The sequence below is a fragment of the Falco peregrinus genome, chromosome Z (genome assembly GCF_023634155.1).
Source record: "Falco peregrinus isolate bFalPer1 chromosome Z, bFalPer1.pri, whole genome shotgun sequence".
Lineage (NCBI taxonomy): Eukaryota > Metazoa > Chordata > Aves > Falconiformes > Falconidae > Falco > Falco peregrinus.
In genome coordinates, this window is record NC_073739.1 from 54,926,728 (window position 1) to 54,954,568 (window position 27,841).

The 27,841-nt window shown below is 36.9% G+C and overlaps 1 protein-coding gene across 14 annotated transcripts in view; it reads right to left on the minus strand.

Annotated features, from left to right (window-relative positions):
* The window catches only part of JAK2 (Janus kinase 2), a 91,699-nt gene that overhangs the window by 24,838 nt on the left and 39,020 nt on the right, over positions 1-27,841 (minus strand). For all 14 annotated transcript variants that reach the window (XR_008744708.1, XM_055790256.1, XM_055790255.1 and 11 more), the window contains 12 exons: positions 26,356-26,606; positions 17,027-17,150; positions 16,134-16,251; positions 15,420-15,565; positions 13,753-14,074; positions 11,315-11,434; positions 7,734-7,891; positions 6,242-6,353; positions 4,350-4,536; positions 2,771-2,898; positions 2,089-2,223; positions 501-588 (listed from right to left, as the gene is read on the minus strand). Coding sequence is in view for 13 of the 14 variants with exons in the window: in XM_055790256.1 (XP_055646231.1) it covers positions 501-588; positions 2,089-2,223; positions 2,771-2,898; positions 4,350-4,536; positions 6,242-6,353; positions 7,734-7,891; positions 11,315-11,434; positions 13,753-14,074; positions 15,420-15,565; positions 16,134-16,251; positions 17,027-17,150; positions 26,356-26,575 (1,858 nt within the window). In the remaining variant the exon portion in view is untranslated. The remainder of the gene's footprint in view (positions 1-500; positions 589-2,088; positions 2,224-2,770; positions 2,899-4,349; positions 4,537-6,241; positions 6,354-7,733; positions 7,892-11,314; positions 11,435-13,752; positions 14,075-15,419; positions 15,566-16,133; positions 16,252-17,026; positions 17,151-26,355; positions 26,607-27,841) is intronic.

Genomic DNA, 27,841 nt, shown 5'->3' on the forward strand with positions numbered 1-27,841 from the left:
TAATGGGATCTCTAAACCAAACTTCCCAAGGCTATATTTGTGCTCACGAAGTCAGCAAGTGGGTGGGAAAGGGTGGCAGTTTCTGTGTTCCTGATCACAGTAAACAAAGATTTTCTTGGGTAGCCAAGCAATTCCCTTTCTAGCTAACCACCATCGATACAATGTTAAGGGTACAATTTTTCTGGCATTTCAAAAGCTTGTTCCAGAAATATAGCAAAACATCAGAAAATCTCACTTCTGAACAGACATGACAGAATCATTTACAGAGGTTACTGTTCACGCTGACTGTATTTACAGTTTTTCTGTTTTCTTTGTTATGACCATATTAACCAGTTCTCAGACACCAGGACTAATATCTCTGCAATGTGAACACATATTGGGTCTCCAGCTGGTGTGACAAGTTGTTTTGTTTAGTTTTTCCCCCCTTTTTTCCCCAGTACCAATGACAAACTCTAATGACAGCTGTATAAAATTAGTATAAAAATATAATTTCTACTTACTCTCCTCTCCACATACACAGACTCCATAATTTAACACCAAATGTTTGTAAGAAAGCTGGCTCATCATGCTTGCTGCCTCAAAGAAGGACTTTGAGAAACAAGAGAGATTGAGAGAATAAGTATCAGTGAAAACACAAGCCCTCCTCCACCCAACACAGAATTTCTAATAAATTCATTAAAACCATGTGTATTTTTAAAAATGTTTCAGCTTCTATTTCATTGCAAAGACTCTGTGTAACATATATTACATTGTGGTTGTTGTAGATATGAGTTGTATTTTTTAATTTAAATAATTGATAATCCACACTCCAGAGAGGTCAGCAATCCCTTTTTCTGCAGGCAGGTGTATCTCAACATTTTAAAAAGAATCTTTACTAAGTTAACTGACGTGGAATAAAAGTAAACTGTGAATTCATAATTAATTATTCTCTTTCCAACTTTTTCCTCAAAGCACATCATTAAGTTAAAAGTATTATATAATTCATCCACTACTATGAGACCTTACCCAACCTTGTCAGGAAGGTTTCAGATGCTTTTATTTCTATAGCAATATTTTGTTCCCTTCAGTGGCATCTCCAGCTATGCTTGCTTGTGTACTGATTATTCACCAAATGAAACAAGGTCAAAAATAGCAAATTTTCCTTCAGGTGATTATACTTGTGTTTCCGTACTCTTAGTCCTTTTAACACTGAATGTAAGTATATTACCCAGTTTATTAAAATTAAAATATGAGGTTCAGTTTTTTATTGTTTTCAATTGTCAAACATGTATGCCTACATTGCTTATAAATATTAGCTATTCAAAATGTCCTTTCCTTTTTTACTCACATTTTCATACAGATTTGTCTTAAGTAACTGAAAAATTCCGTGAACAATGCACTGATTCTCTTGGCTTGCTATAAATACAGCTAGATTAATTAGGAATGTGATACAATTATATATACAACATAAACAACCATAGAAAGTTACATTAATATATTAACCACTACTACATCTTGTTGAAGTCTTTAAAATTAAATTCTCACATATACAATCCAGGGCTCAATTATATTACCATTGTATTAGGTTTTGCAAAAAGACATTTCAGGTTTGCTTGCAGCTTCTCTCAAACAGTGAAAGTCTAAATGACTATGGATGATTCTACATATGGCAAGTGTTTCTCACACCTAAACGCTTATAATTTTTTATGACTTGATGTGAACTGTTGATTCTACTGGAAAATCAGTATGACTCCAAAACATTGATGACAGTCCACCAAAACAGTATTTTCTCATAAATGTTGGTCACTCATCTGTATATAATTTACCGCTAAAGGCAATTCTGTGGTTCTTGTATGAAGAAACTGTTCTCTGGCTCTCAGTAGGTAGCCCCAAATTCTCTGATGGGTGGTGGGGAGAGGGGAAATAATGTACATCAGCTTTGGGAAGTAGACCTGTCCCAAATACATGCTCTCAGTGTCACAAGGCCAAGAATAAGCTCAGTTCAATATACCACTCTCTACCATGTAACAAATACTTGTTTACTGTAAGAAAAGCAAGGCTCAACATAGCATGGACAAGCATCATACCACGGTCAACAATCACACCAACCTCTGAGTAGTTTCTATGCACTTTATCCAGCACCTTTAAAAGAACTTCAGTTTGATGGAGCTGGCCATAGTCTCCCACTTCTTTTCTTACACCTTTGAAAATCTTAGTAAACGTGCCCTGTCCAAGACTTTCCTCCTAAAAGAAAGGAAGGATACAGATGGTGTGTGTGTGTGTGTGTGAAATAAAATCTCTGCCTGTTTTGCAAAAGACTTCTTAAACAACCACCCTAAGTAACACATATGCAAATCTTGACAGCTATCACACCTCTAGAGTCAGACTGAGCAGACAAAGAAGCAACTATATGAGAAACAGCTTAAATCCTTGCTTATTTTCTATTGAGTTCTCAAGGATCTCAGAAAATAACTTGCTGCAAGAACCAGAGAGGAAGGAATTGCTATTAAAGATATATTTAAGCATCCCCAGAGAAGTACAGAAGTAAAGAAAACAACTCCTATTGCAGTCAAAAGGACGCTTCTTATTTAAAAAAAAAAAAACACACCACAATTATTTGTGTTAATGGAAATTTTTTTTAAAAAGTCTTCTCTCTCACAACTTTAACTAAGGGAAGGTTGATTACAGCAAAGTCTCGTTCAGGTAAGCTCTTTTAAACATATACTGAGTTTAAAATTTAGTGTGTATTAAACCAACTATCTGCAATGGAAGAAGCAACCAATGCACTTACAAATATCAAATCTTCATTCCGGATTTTGTGAAAGACCATCTGGTTGACATTATTGTGTCTCTGTAGCGCAGGTGATGAAGGTACATCAGAAACACTATTGCTTCTGAAAACCAGGAGATTTGATTTATCTGGGAGAAGAAAGAGGGTGGGGAAAAGAAAAACTAAGTAAATTTGTAAAATATAAAACTCAAACAGTATTATTTCAGAAGGATTATTAATGAGAAGATGTTAACCCAGCAAGAAGGTATCATATCAACATCAGTTTGTTCAAAAACCCACACAAAATTTCATTAAACAAATTCAAATGTCTGCTTTTTTTTTTTTTTTAATCAGCAAAAGCATTTGGGTTGACTCTACTATTTTAAGTTTCTGAAGTAATCCTGCTTTTGACAAACATTCTGAAACTACTCCTGCCTCCTTTCATATTTTAACTTCTGCTGTATTTGTAATAACAATCAGGGGTGGAAAAGGGGGACATAAATCACCTTCTTCTTTTAAATTACGAAGTCATTCTGTTAAGGACATGCATCTTTCTGATGTCTCTTAAAAGGTTTTACATATTTTTGCCCTAGCCAACACTTTAGTGATCCTTATTGCCTTATGTTTACCAGAGTAATTCTTAGAGTGATTTTGCAAAAAGACTCTCCACAAAGTAGTGAAGGTCTGTTAGTAAAACTGAAGCTGATCAGTACGTATTTGTGGATATCTGTGTGTATGCATGTGCAATTATATTTATTCAATAATTTATAATATACCTGATACAGGTATAATTTTTTGTTTCAATGGAAATGAGGTTACAAAATTGTTCTCTGTAATGTGCATATGTATTCAGTTGTCAAATCTTGTCTAAGCTTTTGAATCCATGGCTAATTTCAATCAAATTTGAGAGAGGTAAAAGTGGTATCAGTCTGTCATCTAAAGTTTTTGTTTAAAGAGGGACTTGGATACAAAGACTAATATTGACTGTAAGTAGTACTACTTACCATAAGCAAAAAGGGCAGACATCAGAATTCATAAAAGAGAAAGATTTTATGAATACCAAAGCTAGGACCTTTAACACAAATTTAAGAAAAATCCAGTCCCCAGTCAGAAGCTCTACTCTCTGTGTATTTTTCAGTGTTGAAGAGGATCTGAAATCACACGGCAGCCTTGGCATAATTTGACTAAGATGCCAACAAACAATGAAAGAATTCACTGGCATTGCTGGTTCCATTGCTCATGGAACTATCCTCAGAGAGAAATGTATCATTTAGTAGCTCTTTCCTTTTCAAGACATGAAAACACTTGATTGAAGAAGAAATGCTGCTGCACACAATCCATTGCAATTAAGAAACCAGTTTTGCTTCTAATCAGGAAACCAGCTACCATGATTCTTTCTGGAAGACCATCTGAGAAGTAAAATTTGGCAGACACTAGGGCTGAAAACTATGACTAAGAAGATGAACAAATAGGTCAGTGAAATTTATAAAATCCCACATAAACATATATCTCTACCTAGCTGAGAGTCATTTAGTGTTAATTTATTTTTAAATCTTTAGAAGTTGGAAACCCCTCTGCTTGGAAATAATCTTTCTCTTACCTTTTGGTTTTGGAGGACAGCATTTGACGAACTGGAAAATTATGCTGTCTGAACGGACCGTTTCTGTCTGGTAGCATGTCAACAGATCCTTAAGATTACCAAAACTCCTCTTGGTTCCACTAAGATTATATTCTCCATTCTCATTCTTCGTAATTAAGCAGTGCTTATAATCAGTGGTGTTCTCACGCTGTGAAGTTTTTTTCCATTAAAAATAAAATTGATCAATATTTAGTATTTGAAAGCTTATTTAAATGTATAGCACTCTACTAAATAAAGAATGAATGCTTCAGCAAAATATTACCATAATTTGTTATTTTGTTCTCACTATGTAATACTGATACTGAGAAAACATGATTCTACCCCGATCACTGGAATTAGCATGTTGATGCTAAGAAAAACAAATGTTATGAAACCTGCAAAGATGGAGCTCAAAAAACAGATAACAGATCCTAGGAAAAAATCCTTCAGAGCTAGTTATGAAAGCTTCTTCACCATTACAAGGGGCAACGTCAAAACAAAATTTTGCTGAAAGTAATAGCACAAATGCTCATGCTCCACGTTATTTTGACAAGCATTTGGACGTCTCATCTGTATTTCTATTTTTCTGTTGTCTACAGTACAATTCTAAGCAATTAGTTCCTAGGGCAGATCTTCAATATACACTGAGTTATTTTTACAATGAGTCTTGAAAATATCTCATTAAACATTTTTAAACCAGAGGAGCTCTTAATAGTACTTTCAATGGTCTTTCACATCAACACTACAGAAAATGTTTCAAGAAATTCTGATTCTCAAACACCTTTTAGTCGCTTGCCCAGAAAGACTCAGAAAAAGAAAGAAATACATCCAAATATGGCTAGGTCACTTAACAGCAGGCTTAACTGACAAGCTTGACTCTTAAGACTTTAGACTAAGACAGGGACTTAGACTAAAAAATTCCCTATCAGACGTACTTCACTGACCCGATGTCACATTTTTTGTGAAACTGATCTTAAAATGGCCATTTACTTCTCCATCCACATATCAACGTTATTTTATTGTTTTCAGAGATGCACATATCTCTGACAGTATTTAGCAAACATACTAGCTTGCTGCAAACCAGCAGGAAAACCCAGGTATTACCTTTCCTAGTTAAAAACCCGAAGGCAGCTGTGTTAATTTAATTAAAGAGAAGGCCATTCTCAGAACAAGATCATACAATGATTTAACACCCATATTAAGGTACTGTATTATCACTAACTGCAATCTCACAGAGAAGAGGTACATCTGGTTCTTTAGCTGCACGAGAATTGCAGGCATTTTGAGGGTGGCTCCCACTCTATCTAACACCAGATATCCACCTGATTATCTGTGCTGATGTAACATCTGCCAAATACTGTGGCTGGCCCAGTACAGGGGATGTGGACAGAACCCAAACCCAGAAGAACTTATGAAGGAGTGCCACTCTCAGATAGCCAAGAACTGAATCTCAGCCTAACCAAGCCCCGCTCCAGAGCGGGGAGGTAGGCAGAAATCCCAGGAAAAAAATCCAAGTGAAAAAATCCTCAGACTTAAAAATAAAAAGAAAAAACACCCCAAACTGGTCCACCACCCAAACATTTACTACAGTCCCAAAAGCCATGTCACCACTCCCAGAACTCTCAAGCTCTCTTCCCTCTACTTGTCTTGTTCTCATAAGCATACGGTATGTATCATTAGTGATTCTTTACCATACAAGTATTCTGATGTTTCCCGCAAGACCCTCAAAGCTGGCTAATCTGACAGAAGTAGCTACAGAATACACATCAGACAAACATTCTGAAGAATTCTCAGAATAATTTACTGAACTTCCCAGGCTCATCATCATAAAGCAGTAAGGATTATACAGGTACTATCTAAGGTAGAATACAAACCTCTATAGCAAAGGTGAGGAAGTATTTTTTAAAATCTTTAGGACTGCAACGAAGAACGTAGAAACCAGTCTGATTACCCGCTTTCTTCAGTTTACTGATAGCAAAGTCCATGCTATAGTAAAAATAAAATATTTAATATTGCAAAATTTCAACATCCAGGAACATTAGATATCTGATAATAATGCCAATCTCTAATACAGCAACAATTGAAACTCCCAACTTTTTACAGCTAAGTTAATATTTTTTCCCTTTTATATTCCAGCGTTCAGGGTGGCTGCTTATGCAGACAGCAGTATATTAAAAATTCTTAATACTGAGAACACCACAATTATTTATGTAATGAGAAATCCTACAGCCTAAAGAACTACATTCCCCATGGCTTATGATATGACTTTAAACATCCATTATGGAAGAAGCCGTAATAAACCAGCTTAAAAGAAGCTAAAATTGACAAAATATCTGTGTAGGTGGGTTTAACTTGGGAAAGGGCTAATAAGAAAGTGGTGCTGAGATAAAGTGGTGCATTTTTTACTATAAGAACCAATTTCCCTTTAAACAAGTCTTGCTAGATAACTATTTCTATTTATCTCAGGGAATGAGGAACAGAATGGCTTGGAAAGATCTAGACTCACTGCACATCCTTCTAAACAGCCCTAAAAAACAGTTTATGTACAGCATTAGTCATTAGTGCAAGAAATGTGATTAGAACTGTATAGGTTTCCATCCCTGTCGTCGTCCTCCTTTTTCTGAAGGTTATAGCACCTACCCTCTTTCAGACATTGGGAAATTCACAGAAGTATTCTGTAGTAGCCAAGTAGAGTACGCTAGTTTCATACATGTATCAGCTTTCGAGCTTTCTGTAGCTAAAGCAAATACCCTTTTTATTCTGCCTAACAAAAACACTTCTATCTGCAAACAATAAATAATACCATATGAACAATTAAAAAGATTTTTTAAAAATTCAGTGAAGGTACGAACCTTCCTTTAAACAAACCCCAAGTAACAAAGAAAGCAGACAAAGAGACAACATCCTTTAAAAACAAAACAACTCTCCAATTTATATGGCTCGCAATCCTTGCTCAAGTATCGTATTGTCTGAATTTGCCTTTTTCTCTTTGACAGCTTAGATAATATAAACTGCTAGAGGGGCTGCAGTGACAGCATGAGATCCTCTGTCTAGGACACTGTATGTTGCTGCCATGGTAGTAACTACAATTCGGTAAATACAGCATCAAGACTTTGCTGCCCATCTCACTCAAAAAGAATTCTAAGGGAAGAAAATTAAAACCAGAAGCTTTTAATTTATTTTTAAAATTATGTGAAGAAGGTATTTTATTTTGCAAAGTGAAAAAGAAGAGGAAAAATGTAAAACATTTTATGTTACGTAAATGAAATAGATACACAATTCAAGATGTCCATCATGGTTCACGGTCAACTAAAGTTCATCTTTCAAAAATATATCACCTTGCTATATTGCTAAAAAATTGCTTACAAAATTGGTCCATGGCAATTGCTTTGGATGTTTTCAAGGACTGATGGTGGTGCTACTTCTTTACAGAGATAATGGTGGGCATCCGCAGTTAATCTGTAATATCCATCAATCAACGACACAAAGGAGAGAGCTTCTCTTAATGACTGGAATTCAGCCTCCTGTTAAATTGTCAGGGGAAAAAGGTGTGGGGTGGGGGGAGAGAAAGAGAGAGAATTTCCATTTTTAGCAGGCAACACAAAATTCCTGGATATGGTAATGGTATAAAAGCTACAAACATATATACATACAGTAAAGATATAAAAATAGTTTTTAACTACTGTTTGTATAGTTCTACCTTCCTGGTGTCATCCAAAACTTGTTAGCAATCTTCAGTGTTCAAAAGTAAATCCAAATTAAACAAATCTTCCATAAAACCCCCTTACTCTAAATACATCAAACAGCAGAGGAATGCTGACAAAAGGGAACATCTGAATGGAAAAACTGAGTAGATACCACACACTGTGGCAGACCCTACTGCACTGGAAACAGTGTTATTTTTTTCTGATAGGAAAGCCTTTGCTTATCTAAGGTTTATCTATAGATATCCTATAGATAAGCCTTCACTTATCTAAGGGGCTACATTCAAGTAGCAAAGAAAAGTCTCTAGAAAAGGATCTGCCTAAAAAATTAAATTAGTAGTTAGAAGAACCTGACATCCTGAGCTGGACTAGATAGAAGCTAACCTTTAACTGCTATGAAGAGAGATGCAATGGATGGAAATGGGGAGAAGAATAATGTGGTCAAAGGAAAACGGTGTGTGGAAAACGTCTATGCAGAATACACTGAACAGGTAAGAGCAGGACAAAATTACATAACATACTTATTACTGCCAATAAAGGAAGACAGTCTATTTTTATCTAGCTATCTATATTTTCTTAGTATTTTGACAGTTGCATCAGAACATAAAAGGCTGTCCACTTCAACAGAGAAGTGTTCACCATCTACAGAGTCACGCTAGATTTCATTCGGTAGCACAGCACAACAGAACAGGCTTCAGTACATGCTGTACAAGCTTGCTCATGACAATTGGGACATGCCTAGTACCTGAACACAATTCCTTGGCAAGTTCTTTGCTAGACAGCAATAAAAAAGCTGGTGCATTTGATTACATGCCAAGAATTTGTCTGGAGTCTTCGAACTCCTTATTAAAAGAGGACCTGGAAACAACTCTCTTTCCAGTTGTTTCGACATATTCAGAAAACCCACACAAACCACAGACCTAAAAATCCAGCCATTTTAATCAATCCATGTATCCTAAAAGTCTTAAAGTACATTTCTATCATGAGTTCTAGTTGCTGTGTAACAGATTGAACTAAATCACAAATTCTAATTAACACATCAGCTATTTCTGGTATGTAAGTGTCCACACACAAATAAGTCACAAGCAAACCAGCAGCTACTGTGCTTTTTCCTAGTCTGCCATACTCTTCAGCAGTTTTTAGACAAGCTCCTAGAAAGCCACTTTTAGCCTCAAAAGAATATGCAGCCAAGTACCTAACTACTGCTATTTGAAATTTTTGAAGAGAATTCTAATGGCTCAAGATTAAGGAAGCCTCCTCCACCAATCTGAAATACGCTCTCAGCACCACCGACCTGCATCGCAGATACTCCAGCTACTCTTACGTTTCAGTAAAAAGCCTTGAAAAAGATTCAAATTCCTAACAGGCCTGTGCTATTAATGCAGGAAATGAAAGTGAATTATAATTCTTATATAAATGAAAGTAAACCATATGCCTTTTTCTTTCAGAGCACCATTAGACAATAATATGTAACGGCTTATTGAAATATTTTTTGAATTTTAAAAAATATTTTTGCAGAAAAGTAGTAGTTAAACTCTACACAGTTTTTTCAAACACACACAAGAAGGAAGCTCTCCTATCACACAAATGCCTGAGCTGGGGAGCCCTGAAGGCTCACAGATCAGTCATGGAGATAAAGGAAGCAACAACTTGTACTGCGTTTGAGTGGCAACGTTTTGGTAGCTGGGGGGCTAACATGGGTGGCTTCTGTGAGAAGCTGTTAGGAGCGTCCCCTATGTCCGATAAAGCCAACGCCAGCCAGCTCCAAGATGGACCCACCGCTGGCCAAGGCCAAGTCCATCAGCGACAGTGGTGGTGCCTCCGGGATAATGTATTTAAGAAGGGGGAAAAAAACCTGCTGCGCAACAGCAGCCAGAACAGAGAAGTGAGGCTGTATAACAGAGAAGTGAGGCTGTATGAGAGCAACAGCTCTGCAGACCCCAAGGTCAGTGAAGAAGGAGGGGGAGGAGGTGCTCCAGGCACCCGAGCAGAGATTCCCCTGCAGCCTGTGGTGAAGACCATGGTGAGGCAGGCTGTGCCCTGCAGCCCATGGAGGTCTCCACCTGTAGCCCATGGAGGACCCCACGCTGGACCAGGTGGATGCCTGAAGGAGGCTGTGACCCTGTGGAGAGCCTACGCTGGAGCAGGTTTGCCCACAGACCTGTGGACCCATAGGGAACCCATGCTGGAGCAGTTCATGAAGAACTGCAGCCCATGGGAAGGACCCACATTGGAGAAGTTCATGGAGGGGTGTCTCCCATGGGAAGGGCCCCATGCTGGAGCAGGGGAAGAGTGTGAGGAAGAAGTAGCAGTAGAGACAACAGGAGATGAAATGACCGCAATCTTCATTCCCCATCTCCCTGCACTGCTGGTGGGGGAGGCAGAGGAACTAGGGAGTGAAGTTGAGCCCAGGAAGAAGTGAAGGGTGGGGGGAAGGTTTTTTAGCATATGGGTTTAATTCTCATTATCCTACTCTGATTTGAACGTCAATAAATTAAACTAATTTCCCCAAGTCAAGTCTGGTTTGCCTGTGATGGTAATTGGCGAGTGATCTCTCCCTGTTCTTATCTCAACCCCCAAGCCTTTTGTCATGTTTTCTCCCCCTGCCCAGTTGAGGAGGGGAGTGATAGAGCAGCTTGTCAAGCACCTGGTGCCCAGCCAAAGTCAATCCACCACATGACTATGTGAATTATACCTGTTGGAAAGTCTGACTCCAGTGTAACGCTGGAGTTCAAACTGAAACAACTTTACTTTTTACATTCATGTATAAAATACTTTGTAAAAGCAACTACATTAATTTTGCCAATGACATTATCAGAATGGCATTAAATTCGCCAATACTCATTTTCTGTGTATCATCATACTTTCAGCGTTTTTTGAAGCCTTTCTCAATGTGTTGGTCACTGGCAGACAGCTTACCATGACAGTAAGGAAACAGTATGTTCAATAGATCAAACCACAGACTCAGATTTAAGACTCCAAGAAAGAGAAGAAGCAATCTGTGTATCAGAAATTACCCTCAGCTATAAAATCTATTTTTATTTCAGTTCATGCACAGAGCTTTGAATGCAAAAGACCCTTGGTGTTCCAATACACTGTTTATACTGATGAAATGCATGTAGTTTTACTTCATGGTTAATTAACATGCTAATTGCTTATACGACAGTATAAATACCACAGCAACCACACAGTCTGCTCAAAACAACAATGTATTTGAAAAAACTGCAAGCAAAGTAAACAGACCAGATTCTTGCTATCTTGTTTGTGAATGGTGACAATTCTGCTCTCACTGGAGCCTTCTTGGCTTGCTTGTTTAATGCTGACATCAATGATATCAGGAAAATCACAGTATGTTTGTAAATCCTGCAATAAATATTGGTTACATGTCAGTAATAACATAAATAGCAACTAAAGACCCCCAACCTATCTGCAGCATCAGAATTCCTACAAATCTCAATTTATAAACTAGCAACAAAGAGGATTATAAAACCTTAAATACACTATTACAAAGTCTTGTGTTTATGGGACCATCGCTAGAAGCATCAATTAAAAAATGCACAAAGATCAGGAACCATGAATGGAAATACTCATTTATGGGTTAGGGTTTTTTTTATTGTAGATACTTCATTGTTCTGTAGTATTCTGTGAGGATTAACATTGGAACATGATGATTAATCTTTGGGGAGGTTTTTTTGTTGTATGGTGTTTTTTTTTTTTAAATTGAGAACTTGTTATTAACATCCTGATTAAAGAGGCTTAGAAAGTTTGTTAACAATCCAAAATGTCATAGCTTCATCAGAGTGATACAAGCTGCAGAATCTGCTACCAAAGAGATGGATGTAGTACGAATGGAGAAAGGGTCTAAGAGAAGGCTGTCCCACCAGCCATGGTTGTCACTGACTAGGCAGCTTGAAGCATCAATCCTAATTACATGGGAAATCCATGACACGTTTTACTTTTCATAAGAAGTTCAGGTAGTCTTTGATACTGTGATGATCTGTAGCACTTCCTTCAGTCATTCACAAGCCAAATTACAATATCTTATAAATCGTGCACTGTTTTGTTTTCAATAGAACTTAACATCCTTAAATGAAGGCAGATTTAGCTATCTAAAACTACTGTTCCAAAGCAACTAGATTTTATTCAAGTCAGAATACCCATTTATATGGCTGCAAGCATATCCTATCCTAAAACAAACAGGTGTAATAATCAAGGTCGTAAGACTCAGTGGGTATCAGTTAGAATAAATCAGCTCAAATGCACTGAAGACCCTGAAGCTGTATTTGGCCATCTAGTTGCTGGAGATGTGAACTGGCAAACAAATTTCTTCACAATCTACCATACATATGTCATTCCTGCCTTCAAAAAAAATGAAAATTTTGTTTCAATTCAGTATCTTAATGAAGATACATCACTACAGTTTGTTGAAATAAGAGTTATGATCATATTTCAAGCAGCCTTATTAATTTACTAAATTTTCATAACCGATTTTATAAACAGTTTCTGCACCAATGAAAATAAATGCAGCCTACACTGCGTCTCTGTAAGTGGGATGATAACACTGTTAATTATGAAAAAAATAATTTGGCATTCTCTATAGGAAATATGATCATTTTAAACACTACTCTTACTACAGGCTTGGTTGCCAGGCCCAAAAAGCATTGCATGCATCAATTTTGTACAAATAAAACTAGAAATTGCAAAATGTGACATTTATGTTAGCTCCGCCAGAATAACTGGCATTTACATGCAAATTAGGAAAGGTAGAGGGCTGATAAATAACAACTATGAATGAGGTAAGTGGACCTAACGTCAATCTACAAATATTCTAAGAACAGCACACTCAAAGCATCTGGGTATGTAATTGGATTTTTAGTATTAAAAAAAAAATAGTATTTTTACAAATTGTTACAGGTAGTTTGGTCTTGACTGCTATATATTATGAATCAAAACTACCAAAATAATGGACACAAGTATTTTGGAAAACTGACATGCTCCATTTTGCCTTTAATTTTACCTTTGGAAAACTCCCACTCTCAACATATATCAGATTCTGGTGAATTCAACAACATGAATAGTTATGCTGGTAAATCACACACAAAAGAAGTAATACTGATGAATAAAAATGCATCAGCACACTGTTACTGGCACTTACTCAAATAATTTTAGCATTTAATTCCTGAACAAAGAGTACATGGACTCTGCAGTCACAGAAATGTCACTTTAAATTTGCTAGCTCAGACACTGGTAGGAGTCTAACTGCAGCAGGAAATAGGTATAGGGAAATTTACCTGGGCTTTGGAGTCCTTAAAACCTTGCTTTCAAAGAGAATTTGAGGAATTTGTGCATTTTACGTACACCTGGAGACATGGTCATTACTTTTTGGCAATCATTTTTTTACAGTAACAAAGTTGCAACACTGTTTCATTTGTCAAGCACAGATGTATTACAAGTTCAAGTACTGAATTTCTTCTAATACTTCAATAAAAAATAATTTCGAAATCCTACCCTGTTTAAGTCAGTACATTACTGTGAGCCTCAGTCAAACACAAATTGGATCATCACTGTGAAGTAAAATTTACCTACCAAATTTACCAGGGGTAAATCAGAATTTCCAATATAAGCTAATCACTCTGCTACATGATAAACTGCACCATTATTAAAATAATAAAAGAAATTACCTGCTCTGCTAGTGTCTCACAGTCTTTAAGTTTTCCTCTTGAGCACTGAATACCACCATTTCCAGTTATTACAATGGTTGCAAAACGTTCCTCTCCAGAAGGATCTCCACCAGGTTCTTTTACTTCAAAAACCTCTGAATAGAAGGCAGACTGAAGGGTTTCCAGATTTATAAGATACTTAAGTTTCAAGTTTCTGGCAGTAGCTTTGCATTGGCCAAACTGCTGTATAAATTTGCGGAACCTGTACCTTATTCTTTTTCGCGTCAAAATGTGATAGTCTTGGATTTTTGCTCGCACACATTTAGGCAAAAACATTTTGTAGCTGTGAATACATAATCAGCAAAAAAATTAAATCCAGCAAAGATAATTAGTTCTGCTCTAAACAAGTCAATATGAAAACATCTTTTCCTCTAAATGTAACCTTATTCTTTGAACTGTAGGATAACAAGTATCCTTTATTCAATCTGTTGTATGTTCTTTAAAATACAGCCCTGTCTTCTTCCATTTTCCATTTTTCCCCCTCACTCAAGTTTCAATATATATTACATAATGCATTTTCCATAAATCCAGACATGTCTGTTCTAGTCTTTGCTGAAGTACTGAGGTAAAGCAGCAGAAGTTACACAGTTGCTTGCTTTGATGTAGAAGCTGGAAAGAGGATACCACATGGACAGAGACAACTACATGGATATAGGACAAATTTCCTGGCTGAAAATACAGCAGGTGGAACTTGTGGTTGGTTCTCACTGAAGTTCCTATATCACAGTCTGTATTCTACATGAAGAGGGCAAAAGAGTACTTTGTCACCTTCAATGAGCTGGCCAAGTTGTTGTCTCATTCTGTTTTTCACTTTTGCTAGGTTTCATTAAAAGACAAACATCAAGCATTAAGTACTAATCAGGGACAGAATTAACTCAGCTGGAGAGGAAACCAATTAGGTTGATTAACCAAAGTGAACTGATAAACTCAAGCAAGTTTAGCAGACATTGGTCCAAGATGGTTAAGAGCCACGCGACATGACAGAAGAGGCATAAGGGAGCTTGATTTGTTCAGCCCAGAGAAAAGAAGGCTCAAGTATGGTGTTCTACTAATTGTCTTGAACTAACAGGTGGTTATGGAGAAGACTTAGACTCTTCTCACATATGCACAGTGAAAGGACAAGAGGCAACAAGAGGAGAGTCAATATCATAGCTGAGAGATTATTAGATAGAGAGAAAATCTTCCTCAGCAAGCGTGATCACACACAGGATAAAGCTGCCCAGAGATGCGGTGGAATCGCCATTTCTGGACATCTTCAGAACTTCACTGGACAAGCCTTGAGTAACTTCATCTGACTTTGAAGTAGGTCCTGATTTGAACACAGGTGGGATCTGATAACTTCCAGAGCTGTCTCCCAGCTCAAACAATTGCTTACAACCTTTCCCACTTGAGTAGCTGCTGCCTTACCTCTCATTAAGAGAATCAAATCCTGGTAGCCAAAAACATGAATGGCAACCATGATACAATTTTCCTACTAATTTATAGTTTACACTATAGGTAAATTTATGGAATCGTTGCACCAGAATAAATCAATTGTCAACAGCTGTACATCTCCTCCTAGATGCTAACATGCAAAAATACTGGTTTAGATATCAGATAGGTGTCATAACTATGAATTACGGAGTCACCTGACTGAATTGTAAATAGCCAGTGGGGTTTGGTCCTTTTCTTTGGCCACTCTCATCATATCCAGAACAGCCATTCCAAGGCATTCTTCCTGTGTTTCATGAGTAACAGGCATCTGTATCCATCCATCCAAAAAATCATCTCGCCACTGTGAAACACGAAGGCAAGAAAGCAAATTAAAACTGCAGCATTCTGCTCAAAGGTTTTTTTTGTGGTGTGGCATTTTTTGTTTGTTTTGGCTTTTTGTTTTGTTTGGGTTTGGTTTTTTTGTGGTTGGTTGTTTTGTTGGGGTTTTTTTTGTAATGACAGCATTCTTCTGAATGAACCCCTTCATCCACAAAAAGCTGCACATATTCATAATAGGTATCAGCTACCATCATGTTTAGAAACAGTTTTCAAAGCATTTTCGTTTTAAATCTCAAAAAGGTCAATATGGAGAGGATGTTCTACCCTGTGCCAGTTCCAAATGCAAGTCACGCTGAAAAGACTTCCACAATGTAGTGGCACAAGAAAGGAGCAACACACTCCCCCCCCCCACAAGTGCTATTAAAGCTTCATCTCTCCAAATACACAATATGACATGGAATTTATTTTTCATCTTGAGTGGGCTTCAAGCTGTCAAAGAGCATACACAGCTACTATCAGAAGACATGGAAGGGAATAAATACTAACAAGCTTTACCAATCTGCATTAAAAAATAAACAAGCAAATCATACCTGTGCAAACAGGTAAGACATGACAAGATCATCAAGAACAGGGCTTTCTGCACCTCGAAGGACGCCATACCGATATGCTCTGCTGCTGCCATTGCAATACCAGTGGGGAAAATAAAACCTGTTAGGAAATATTTAAGCAAACATCAATGAACAGATTCTTTCGCTTACCAGCACCAGACATTATCGCTTTCATAGACAGATATCTAATTCATGCTGGCTGGTTTGGAGGATCAATATAAAGCCACAGTTAGCCAACTAAAGGCTTTGGATCCAGTTCTTGATGTCTAAAAGTACTACAGCAATTAAGAAGGGTGATAAGCTATACTGGTAAGGATGAGGAGCTCTGCAAACTTATCCTCCTCAATCAGAATATAGAGAATTTTGTGTTACTGTCTTCCAGTTTCCTTTGAGAGAGTTCCTAAAGAAACATTCAGGCCACACTACGCAAGGTAAATGAACAAAACTGTGACTGTAGCTTTAGGTGTCCATATTCAAAAATCAGGTTAGAGAAAAATGATTCTATTGCAGTCATCTGCCTGGCTACACAGGATAATTACTCTGCACTTCAGAACTACCACGAACTTCAAATAGGCAAGCACAGAGGAGGTAAGAGGTATCATTACTAAGAAAAATGTTATTTTTACTTCTGCTGTATTTTTCATTTTTGTTTCTTCAGTCTGACATTGAAAACATAGTATATAGACAATTGATAAAATGCCATTCAAACCTACTCCAATAATTTTGATACTTCTATCTATCTCTTACCCAATATCACCAACATCTGTCCATAACTTCTTAGAGAAACTATAGTTCAACTAAGTATCTTGTTGGTTGTGTTTCCTCACATAGTATTGTTTTACCATGAAAAGTACTTAATATTTGTTTTAGATTACCTTATCCGGTAAATTAGGATGAGTCTGGTTGCTTCATCTATATGGAAGATGTGATTTGGAGGATACCACATTCTCTCAGTTTCACTCATAAGTGCAAACATGTTATGATACACTGGCATGATACCTAAACAAAGAACAGAGAAATAAATGTTTATAGGAAATGGTTTTCACAAAGAGTCCACCTTATTTTAAAAAAAATATCATGGTAGATGATCAAGTAGTAGATTGGCATATGTTCTCGAACTATGCATTGCACTACTCTATCACTATCAACAGCATTGCAAATCACCATCCCATAACCTGCAGACTGTTTTTGCTGCTTTATTTTCTCATTCTTCCTTTATGTTCTCTGACTGCAGACTGTGTTCACCTGTTATCCTGTACTTCACTGTTAGACTACAATATTTTCTCTGTATGGCATTTAATACAATGGATTCTTAGCATCTCAGTTTAGTAACACTATATAACCTTTTTCCTTACTTTTTCAAAAAACAGATCTGGGCATTGATTTTAAGATTTTAGATGAAAAATTAAGAAGTAAAGCAATACAAAGGAAGTTGTCATGATGACTAGGACAACGACCCGCCATTTACATTTTCATAGCTCAGTTGAGAACAAACCCAAATATATATTCTTAAACAAAACTGGGAAATATTCCACCCACCCCCACCCGCACCCCCCCCCCACCCCCAATTCAGGATTGTTGTAATGAGAATTGACAAGCAATCCCACTTAATCACAAACTATGGACATTGGTTGAGCATCCACTCTTCAGCAGCACCAGATTTTTACCTTGGCTTTTGGGCTCCAAGCTGACAGTACAGCCTAACATAAGAGAGATGCCACAGCATTGTATTTTCTGTAGTGTTACGCATCCATGCAATGCCAGTGCTACTATTTTGAAAACAGGTTACATGCCCAAGAATTGACAGCACAAAAGGATGAAGTTCAACCACTGACAAACATACTTTGAAGACAGGAAAAGATAACAGGTCTAGAGGTCAGAGAGTAGGATGAAAAGGGTGGCGTTAAAGTCACAGCAGGCCATAATGAAAGAAAACTATGTTCACATTAATGCAAGATACTAGGGAAAGAAGGCAAAAAATACTGAAAACATAACACAAAGACAACAAAAATAACTTTAAATGACCTTAAGAGACAAAAGAATTCTGGGAAAATGCAAAGTACCCACAACCCTGCTCAAAAGAGTCAGAATGAAATCACTGAAATACACACAAGAAACCAAGGGGGGTGGGGGGACAACACCCACACCCTTTCTTCCTGCTCTGACCAACATCTAGGTAACTTCTGAAGGGTGCAGACCCAAATTTGTTTCATCACGTCTAAAGTGCATGTAAGACAATCAGTTAGAAAACCCCCATCAACTCCACATATAAACCAGCATAATTTTGTGGAACAAAGAGTAATGCAGTGTTAAATAACAAATAGCTTAAATTCATTACAAAATGGGAGTTCTCTCTGTAAGGAGTCAGTAAGAGGGCTAAAAACAAGAGGCTTATTGTGCATATGTCAGATTAAAATGCTGAAATCTATAGGCCTATCATCTGACACTTGTTTAAACTTAAGCTCATCAAAATATACCAGAACTATAGGTGCTGACACATGATTTTCTATGGAAAGGAATCATAGATTTACAGGAGACTACAGAAATGGAAAGCATTATATAAAGTAACCAAAGCAAAACAAAACCTAGAGAAACTCCCCCAAATGAGTAACTCTTAAGGGATTAGTAACTGAAGGATTGGCTGTAAATCTAGATATTGCAAATTTATGGTGCAGTAAGACATACTTGATCCATCAGGGTTTTGAGAAATATCAAATTAACTCCATTTTATGGAGTTAAAAAGAAACCAACCCCATGCAACCAAACATGGTTCTCATTTGCTATGTGAAGTGGGATCAACTAGATTACATTACAGATCAGTTGTCTATAAATCAGTAGCAACTGACTTAGCAGTTTTAAGGCTGTTGTGTTTGTATCCCAAATAATTTCAGATCAATTCAGTGTTATGCACACAATTCACCAGCCCATTTCAGGATTCTAACTAGGTGCTAAACACCATTCTAGACAATGCTGAATATTTAAATACCTAGTCTCCCTGACACACTTCCCCTAAGTATTAACAAACCCATGTAAGCACACTGAACAAGAGAAAATTTCCAAGTCATATTCTTAAATCCAAATGTTATAATACTTCACCAAATACATTACAGACCCACCCCAACCCACCACCCCCCCTCTCAAGAAAAACAAACCAAAAAACTCATATGCAAATCATATCATTGCCATTTTGAAACTTTTAACTAAGCAAGGAACATGACTTTGGAATTACACCTACGAATCAGAAATGTTGGCATTAAGGGAAAAAAAGAAAAAATCCTCTTTGCTGTCTGTCTTCCTATGTATGAAACGTAAACTGTGCACTCATCCATCCCTCATACTTTAGCACATGTAATTCCAAATGGTAGCTTTTACCTTCTTTCACTGCCAGTGCTCCGTGACATATAAATCATAAAGGGTTTTTCAAGAAAAGGAGTTACCCTTTTTTTTCTCCCCCTTAAGAATTATGCATTTGTGCCAGAATATTGCTACTTTTCAAAAAGTTCAACAATTATACATATAGAGCAAACACCCTTATAAGAGTCTTAAAAATTGTCCTCAAAGATCTGATGAAAGCAGAGGGGCCAGAAATGTCTCTTTTCATGTAATTCTTACTAGCACTATTAATTGCAGGGACTTTTCAAGTGAATGATAATTGCAGTATTTAAGTGTTTTCTTTGGAAGCAATGAAAACCAAGACTGGGGGTGGGACTGATGAGGAATCAAAGTCTTCTGATGAAGCCCTGACCTGTCAACAATAGGGAAAATTTCTGAGAAATGTATTTTCCACACAAGTGAAATCAGAAAAGCTGTTCACACAGGTACTAAAAAGCCTCCCCTGGATTTCTGCACTGCATTAACCATGCTATCCAATCAATCAATAATTAATTAGGAGAGGAGAGTGACTCAAGACGTAATAAAGCAGAATTGTTCTACATTTTGCTTCTCTAAGCAAGAGCTAGTGAATAAATTTCCTGCACTACTGAAAAGACAAAAACATGACAATCTATTGGCAATCGTTTTATTTAGTATGTAAGGCTAAACAAGGGAGCCTCATAATGCTACACAGACAGTCAAGTAACATTATGAAAGGCTGTAACACAGAAGTTTATTCCTCAAACTTCTACTTCAAGCCTAAAAAAAGAATGAGGTGCATAGTTTCTTCTTTTCCTCATTGTGATTTTAGAGCTCCATGTCCAGACAAGTTGCACTACTTCATTCACCCTGAAGCAGCTGAAGTTTTTCTGTACTTCTTCCTTCAATGACATTATGTCCCCTCTCACCTATACAATATGCTTTCATTATGTTAAGTCCCTCTAAAGAAAAAAAACAACCAGAAACTGTGCATCACAAAAAGCTATTATGAAATGTCGAAGCCATGCACAGTCTGCAGTAGAAATACTCCTATGAAATTGTCAGTTCAAGCATATAAAAAGTCATTAGACACACACATATGAAAGCAATTAGATGCATGGAGTTGATGATTAAAAACAATTTTCAAAGTCTAATACAAACATTAGTCAGTACTCACACATACCTGTCAAGTAAACTATCTAACACTTTAAAAGTCTTGCACATACCAGATAGAAAACTGCTTGTTTTTTTACATAAAAATATTACTTTCCCTCATCTTTCATACAAACTGGAGACTTACTGAACTCTGACACCACATTCAATGTATTTATCCTATCAACAAAGTGTTTTCTGCGCAGTTCATCAAAGCACGTGTTTCCTTTCTTGGCAAAGCAGAATTGCCCAGAATTCTGACTAATTAATTCCTCACCTTGGGGCGGGGAGGGGAGCCAGCAGTGTGTTGTGTGCAGATTTTCAGGAAAGCCAACACTTCAGAAAAAAACAAAACACACACACACACACCAAGCCCCCACAATGGGCAGTTATAATCAACAATAACTCTAAGCCACATGTATTCTGGAAATTCCACATGTTAAGTATAAGTCTGCTTAAAATCATTCAGCTACTAACAAGGAAACTCCTCTGAACCACACAAGCGAAGAGGTACTACCATCACCACAATCATCACATTATGCAACACAGTTGCTCCCTTGAAAATGTTTGCAGACACTGTCAGTGGTTAGTCATGCTGAGTGTTTTGAAACAGTGTTTTTACTTCGGTATAATTAAAAATCTCTGTGGTCTTAGGGCTTTCTGGGTGGCACCAACAGTCTTCAAGGAAAGTACCGTGGAACTTTCAATCTATTTGCAAAGCAGATGGGTGGGAATGAAAAGGTTCCAAAGCAGAGTTTCAGGATATCAACAGTAAAAAAAAAAACAACAACAAAAACCAACGAACAGAACTAACACATACTGAAGCCAACAGATTCAAGTGTTTTATTAACTTGTAGCCACCTGTAACTCAGCAACCCAGTCACGATTATCAAACTGGTTCCCTTTTGGGATTCCAGTTCCCTTAGAAGTTATGAGTTCAGGGTTTAATGGTCTTAACAGAGCGGGAGGGGCGAAAGCAGAAAACAAAGCTGTCGAAGGAGATTAATCAAGTCAGAAACATCCTACAGAAATTTAGGGTTCATATACACCAGGGGGACAAGTAATGACAGAAATGCAAGGTGCTAAACAAAACTATGCTCCTTGGTTGCCTTTGCCAAAACATTTTTCAGTGTGCTATTTAAATGTTACAGTTTCATTTAAAGTCACCAGCTCTGCATACTTTCTAATTTATTAAGATTTTCAAGAACACGGAACAAATTTATTTGGCTAACACCAAAGCAATGCTTTACTTATAAATGTAAATCACAGTTAAAACATTTACCAAATCACTTATCTATGTAATAGAAAAATATCTTCTTTTTTAACTTTGTTAACTTAAATTCAGTAACAATTTGGATTATACAGACAAGTGTTGCACATATTTTTTACTCATACTATTCAGCTGATGAATAAATCAAAAAATTGTTAAAAAGTTTTCAGATGTTCCCATTGGTCTGTATCTGATTTACCTATACCACAACAAAAATCAGCTCATGTTACTTTCAATTACATCTGCTAATTTTTAAACACAGATTTCTACATTTTCTTCATAACTTACACTGAGTAAAACCAAAATTATAAACAAAGTTTATAGTCATTTATTAGTTCTCTAAAATACCACATCAAGCTTTCATTATCACTCTTTCGTACCAGCTCTAGTGGCTTTCCTGAGCTACTACTTGCATTCAAATGGCCTTCAGTGCTTGATAGTTTTATAGACAGATTGTAAACACATAGGAAACAGCTTAAAATTTCATTTAAGATTATTTGAAAGAGTGGAGAAAATAAAAGGGTTTAAAACCACGATTTAGGAAAATAAGTCGCAGATACTGAGTTCAAAAGACACATCTAACACAATGGTTCTGTAACCTCCAGAACAATTTCTCCATCATATTTCACTTCCACCATCAGTTAGCTCCTCTAACACCACTTTCTCTCTTTGGCTGAGCACAAATGCTTCCCCTGGTTTTGGTGTGACATTTGTAATTTTTTTATATGACAATTAACATACTGATTAGCATACAAGAGCTCAACAATGACAGTGACTAGTCAATTTAAACTTAATTTCAAGACACTTCATTCTTGCATTTCTGTTTAGAAAACGTGATATTCAGTTTCATGTTCAGACAGTTTTCCATATAAAAACATGAACCTACAAAAAATTTTGTATTTATTATATTTTTCCAAAACCGGAAAGTTATTTTTAAATAAAGTAAGAAACTGCTTAGCTTCTGCATGCATGCCTCAAACTGGCATGCAATTACAGAACAATATTTAGACAGACTCTATTTATATAGCCAATACATGCCATATACAAGAGATCTAAAGTCAAGTCGGCACAGACTGGAAATCCTTCAATCGTTTGAACTGTGCAAAAGGATCATAACAATACTGTCTCTCTGACTGCCAATATTGCCTAGATCCAGTCCTGCTTGCCACTCGTAACATCCAGTCATAATTCAATGCAAGCAGCTTCGCTATCAACAGTTAGACCAGAGAGAAAGTTCATTAACAATTACCAAGTTGTTATATTTCAGACATGCCTACTATCTGAACCACTCTCCTCTTTCTATGAATAAGAATACTTCATAAAGAGGAGTCTTGCCAACATAAACATTACTTGACTGTACAAGCTTTGCAGACCTACATTTCTGCTGTACATCCACAAAACCTCCTAGAAAAACCAGAAAATAAGAAGTGATACTTCATGATTTAAGCACTAACAACTTTCACAAAAGGGAACAAAAACTTGCAGCCATTTCAGCCTTATCCACCAACTTAGAAAGAAATGAAGTTAAAAATTCCTTTGAAAAAAAGGTTTTATAATACTGCCATAGTAGCTGCTAAGAAATCACTCTTCAGCAGACTTTGTCTACCTCAGCTCTAGAAGGATAAAGGCCCAACTTCATAAATTATTTTATTTATACAAATAATCAAATATACAAAGTCACTACTGATATACTTTAGAAACCCTGGTGAAGAATGCTGAAACAATAGAAAAATATAAGAACTCGATAAGGAGTACCATTCATAGAAAATTATTTTTAAAACAGTCAAGTATAAGAGGATGCATCTAAGAGCTAGGTACTAGCCATAAAAGCAAAACAGAAACTGGTACCCTAAAGAGGCAGAAGACTTGAGAAGGATTGGTGAGGTCAGACAAAAAGCAATAGAGTATGAAGTCTTCAGATTATGTCACAGGAAACAAGACTAACTGAATTTGTGCATTAGCAAGGACTGGATCTTGTATGTCTCTGATGTGGGTGAGAACTGTATCATCCAGGCGGCACATTTTCCTGGGAAACTGGTGATAGTGCAGAAGGCAGCCAAAAAATTAAAACAGTTAACAACATTCAAGCTAAAGGAATCAACCTATTTAATCAGGTTTTAACAAAAAGACAACCTAAAGGTAATTTGATTATAGCATATAAATATCTCCCTAAGGTTGATGGGGAAAGGATGGGGATGGGGAAAGGAGAAGAAAAACATAAATTGAACAAACTTCTGAAAACTGAAGTAAGGAATATTTAGAATAGAGAAAAAGGAAGGAAAAACGTGGACAGACCAGCAATAACAGTAGAAACGGCTAATACAACTACCAAGGTAGTTACTATTCCAGTGAACTCAGACTAGATTGGGAGATTTTCTGGAAGGTGAGCTTTAACTGACTGATTCATTAGAAGACTAACTGAAATATTTTCAGTTAGTGTTCAGATGACTTGTTATTGCCCTATCACACAAAAAAATAATCTAGTCAGATAGGAAGCAAAGGAAGCAAGGCACATGAGATCATGGTTGACGATACAGTATGTTCGTTCAAAGACCCCATTATTTTGAAAATACTGAAGCTCTCATCAGTTTAATATTCTGGCAAGTCAGTATATGAACTTCTAAGTTAAAGAAGCAAGTTTTCCCATTACTATCTAGTAAAACTGGTCTCTGGTTTCACTCCCTCAGCAATATCCTCAGTGATTACAACAGTATTTATTTTCATTAAGTACATATTTAACTATCACCTAACGTAAAAATGCAGTACCACTTTAACACTCAGGAAGTGAAGAACCTTCACTTCCTGCCATGCCCCAAGCTTTATACACCTTTACATGCTGTACCTGAAAGTCTGAACTAAGACAAACCTAACAGAGGCAAAACTGAAGCCCCAAAATCATGGGCACCAGTGCTAAGAAATCGGTCTTTATTACAGAAATGAGTACGGGCATATTTTCTAAAGCAGGGAGACAATACTTCTCCTTTTTTTCCTTCAACTGGAGAAAAGACACTATAGAACCTTGGGGACACAGTGAAAGATAACGTTAACTTGAAGAACACTCCCAGGTCCATCTGTCAAACTCAGACCTACAAGTTAATTACAGCAGCAAAATCTCACATGGCTGGAACTTTGCAGACCTCTGAATACCATACCCGCTTCCTCATGGTCCCCCAGAATTAATCCCAGGCAGTGCTTCTGCTGAATGCGTATGTGCTTATCTCCATAAAGATCTAGTATTACATGAAAAGCAGCTCTGCAAGACTTGGATCTTAGACTCTGCCATGCCTAAAGAACTCCAACAAACACAGCTTAAACCCAGAGGAATCTTTGTGAAACTAGCATATACAAGCAAATTATCAACTCACAGAATGCAATTCAGTCAGTAGAAGACATTCAACAGCACAGAAAAAACTGACAGATTGCTCACAGAAGTATTAAAACCATATTTTGTAACAGTATAGCAATCAAAGGACAAAATCACTAAGATATAAGATGTTCGGAGATAACAAAATGTACAGAGTCAGCAGCTTCATATTTGTGATCCACTGAAAAATAAAGATTTGGAATTACAAGCCTTTCTTTTAAATTCATTTATACCTGAAATGCGGCATTTGGAAAGCTAAAAGCCAAATCCAGCTTTGCACCACTGACAGTTCAAAATAAGATATAGGGTGACTCTGTGTACATGTGCTTGTGTGCATATATGCATGAGAAACAAGAAAAGAACTGCTTTAATTTATTGGAATTGATTTTTTTTTAAGGCACAAATTAAACTTGCTTTTCCAATGAAAGAAAGCCACCTTCGCAAAAAGAATATTTGAATTATTTTACTATGGGTTTCACCACCTGTTCATGTTAAACTTTGAGTAAATGTAACAATTCAAAGGCATTTTTACATATAAATACGGCTTCTCTATTTCAAATATACTACCTTGTCACTCACTTTATTTCTTAAATGATTACAAAAAGCATTGACCACACAGTCACAAGCAGTCATGTTGTATTTAATAGAAGAGTTTCCATGTGCAAAATGATTAAGCATGTATAATATACAATACATGCATAATCTCCAGGATCAATCTGTGTTTGCAGGCTCACATCAGAATGTAACTCAAGCTATTTCCTTCTGCTGTGATTTAACTATCCAAACTATACCTCAGCTCAATGAAAGAAAAATTCCAGGTAAAGGATAGTATACCCTTAAATTATTTGAAAAAAGATGGCAGTCACCCAATTATAATCTCAGTTTCACTACCATTCTGACAAGGGACACTTTTGCAGCCTGGTGCTGTACTTCTGAAAGAATGGACAGGTTAGCATTTCAGTTAAAATGGCACCATTTTGATGAGCTCTGAATTATTAAAAACTTTCTTGCATTAAGTTGAATTTCACTCCTTCATTAGGAAAACAATTAGGTGCATACATACTTACCACAGGCTTTACAGGCAACAGCACAAATCTCTTCTGCAACATATTCTCCAGCAGGAAACTGAAGGTAATCTCCTCCTGTCTTCCCAGGAGAATGATAAAGGTACACTTGAAGTAATGGTTCTGTCTGCTTGGGTGCATTGGTATTCCCATGGATGTCACCATTCTGGTGGACAGTAGAAGTTGCTGTACCTTCCATATTTGTCATTGTAAGACAGGCCATTGTTTGGTTTGGTTCTTTTCAGAGCATTTGCCTAGAAGAAACGTAAGGAGTACTTCTTGACTAACTGTATCTGCTGGGTTTGCTTGTAATACTGCTATTTAATGATAGTACTGTTCGGACACAGTAAAAATGCTAAGCTGACAACAGGAGAATGGCTTAGAATGTTTACTAAAAGTTGAGGTTTTCTTTTGTTTACTACACAGCCCTAGTCTGAAAAGTAACAGACTCTACAGACAGGAAAAAGAAGATACTAACTGGGAGTCCAGCTAGAGGATTTATTACCTTTAACTGGATTTTAGACACCATGTGCTCACCTGCCCAATTGAAACATGTTAATGAAAACTGAAAGTCAAAATAATCCCTTCAGTGACATCTGTGTAACTCATTATATTCCCAGTCTAAAAGCAAAAGCTGCACCAAGAACATACAAGACAGAACTGCCTAGGTCACAAACTGGTGCCGATGAAAATAAGGGTAGGAATAGCACCTCTCAGCTGAGTTTTAGTCTTAAGCAGACACTTAAAACGTGCTGAGGTGAGACTCTTAAGTAAGCAGACTTGTTTTGTATCTACAAATGGGAGGACTTCTAAGACCTCTTCTCCGATAAATGTAATCAAAGAAAAGAAGAGACTAAAACCCCAATATATTACCATATATATTTGATAATGCAAAAACACCACCAGGTTTTTTTAACAAGTGAGACTGACAGCATATTCCACATGGCAGCTGAAGACTGTCTTTAGTGTGACTCCATCATAATTTTAGTCAGTATAATCCATGCTTAAAATAAAAGTTTTGACCATGGTCTATAAGGCTTGCTTTTACTAAAATTGATAGCAAGTAACTACTACTTGGAATTCAGCATTTCATATTTTGAAAAAAGCGGAACAGGTCTAAACAAGACATCAGTTATAAAGATTTGATCACTGATTTGATTCAGTGTTTTGGGCTGCAATAAAGTCTCCCCAGGGCTGCATTTTCTCCAGGCTGAACAACCTCAACTCTATCAGTCCTTCCTCAGAGGAGAGGTGTTCCAGCCCACTGAATCATTTTTGTGGCCCACCTCTGGACTCGCTTTTAATTGTCTGCACCTTCCTTGTGCTGGGGACCCAAGAGCTGGATGCAGGACTCCAAGTGGAGTCTCACAAGAGCAGAATCACATCTCTTGACCTGCTGGCCATACTTCTTTTTATATGATACAATTGGCTTTCTGGGCTGCAAGCACACATTGCCAGCTCATGTCTCATTTTTCATCTACCAGTATTC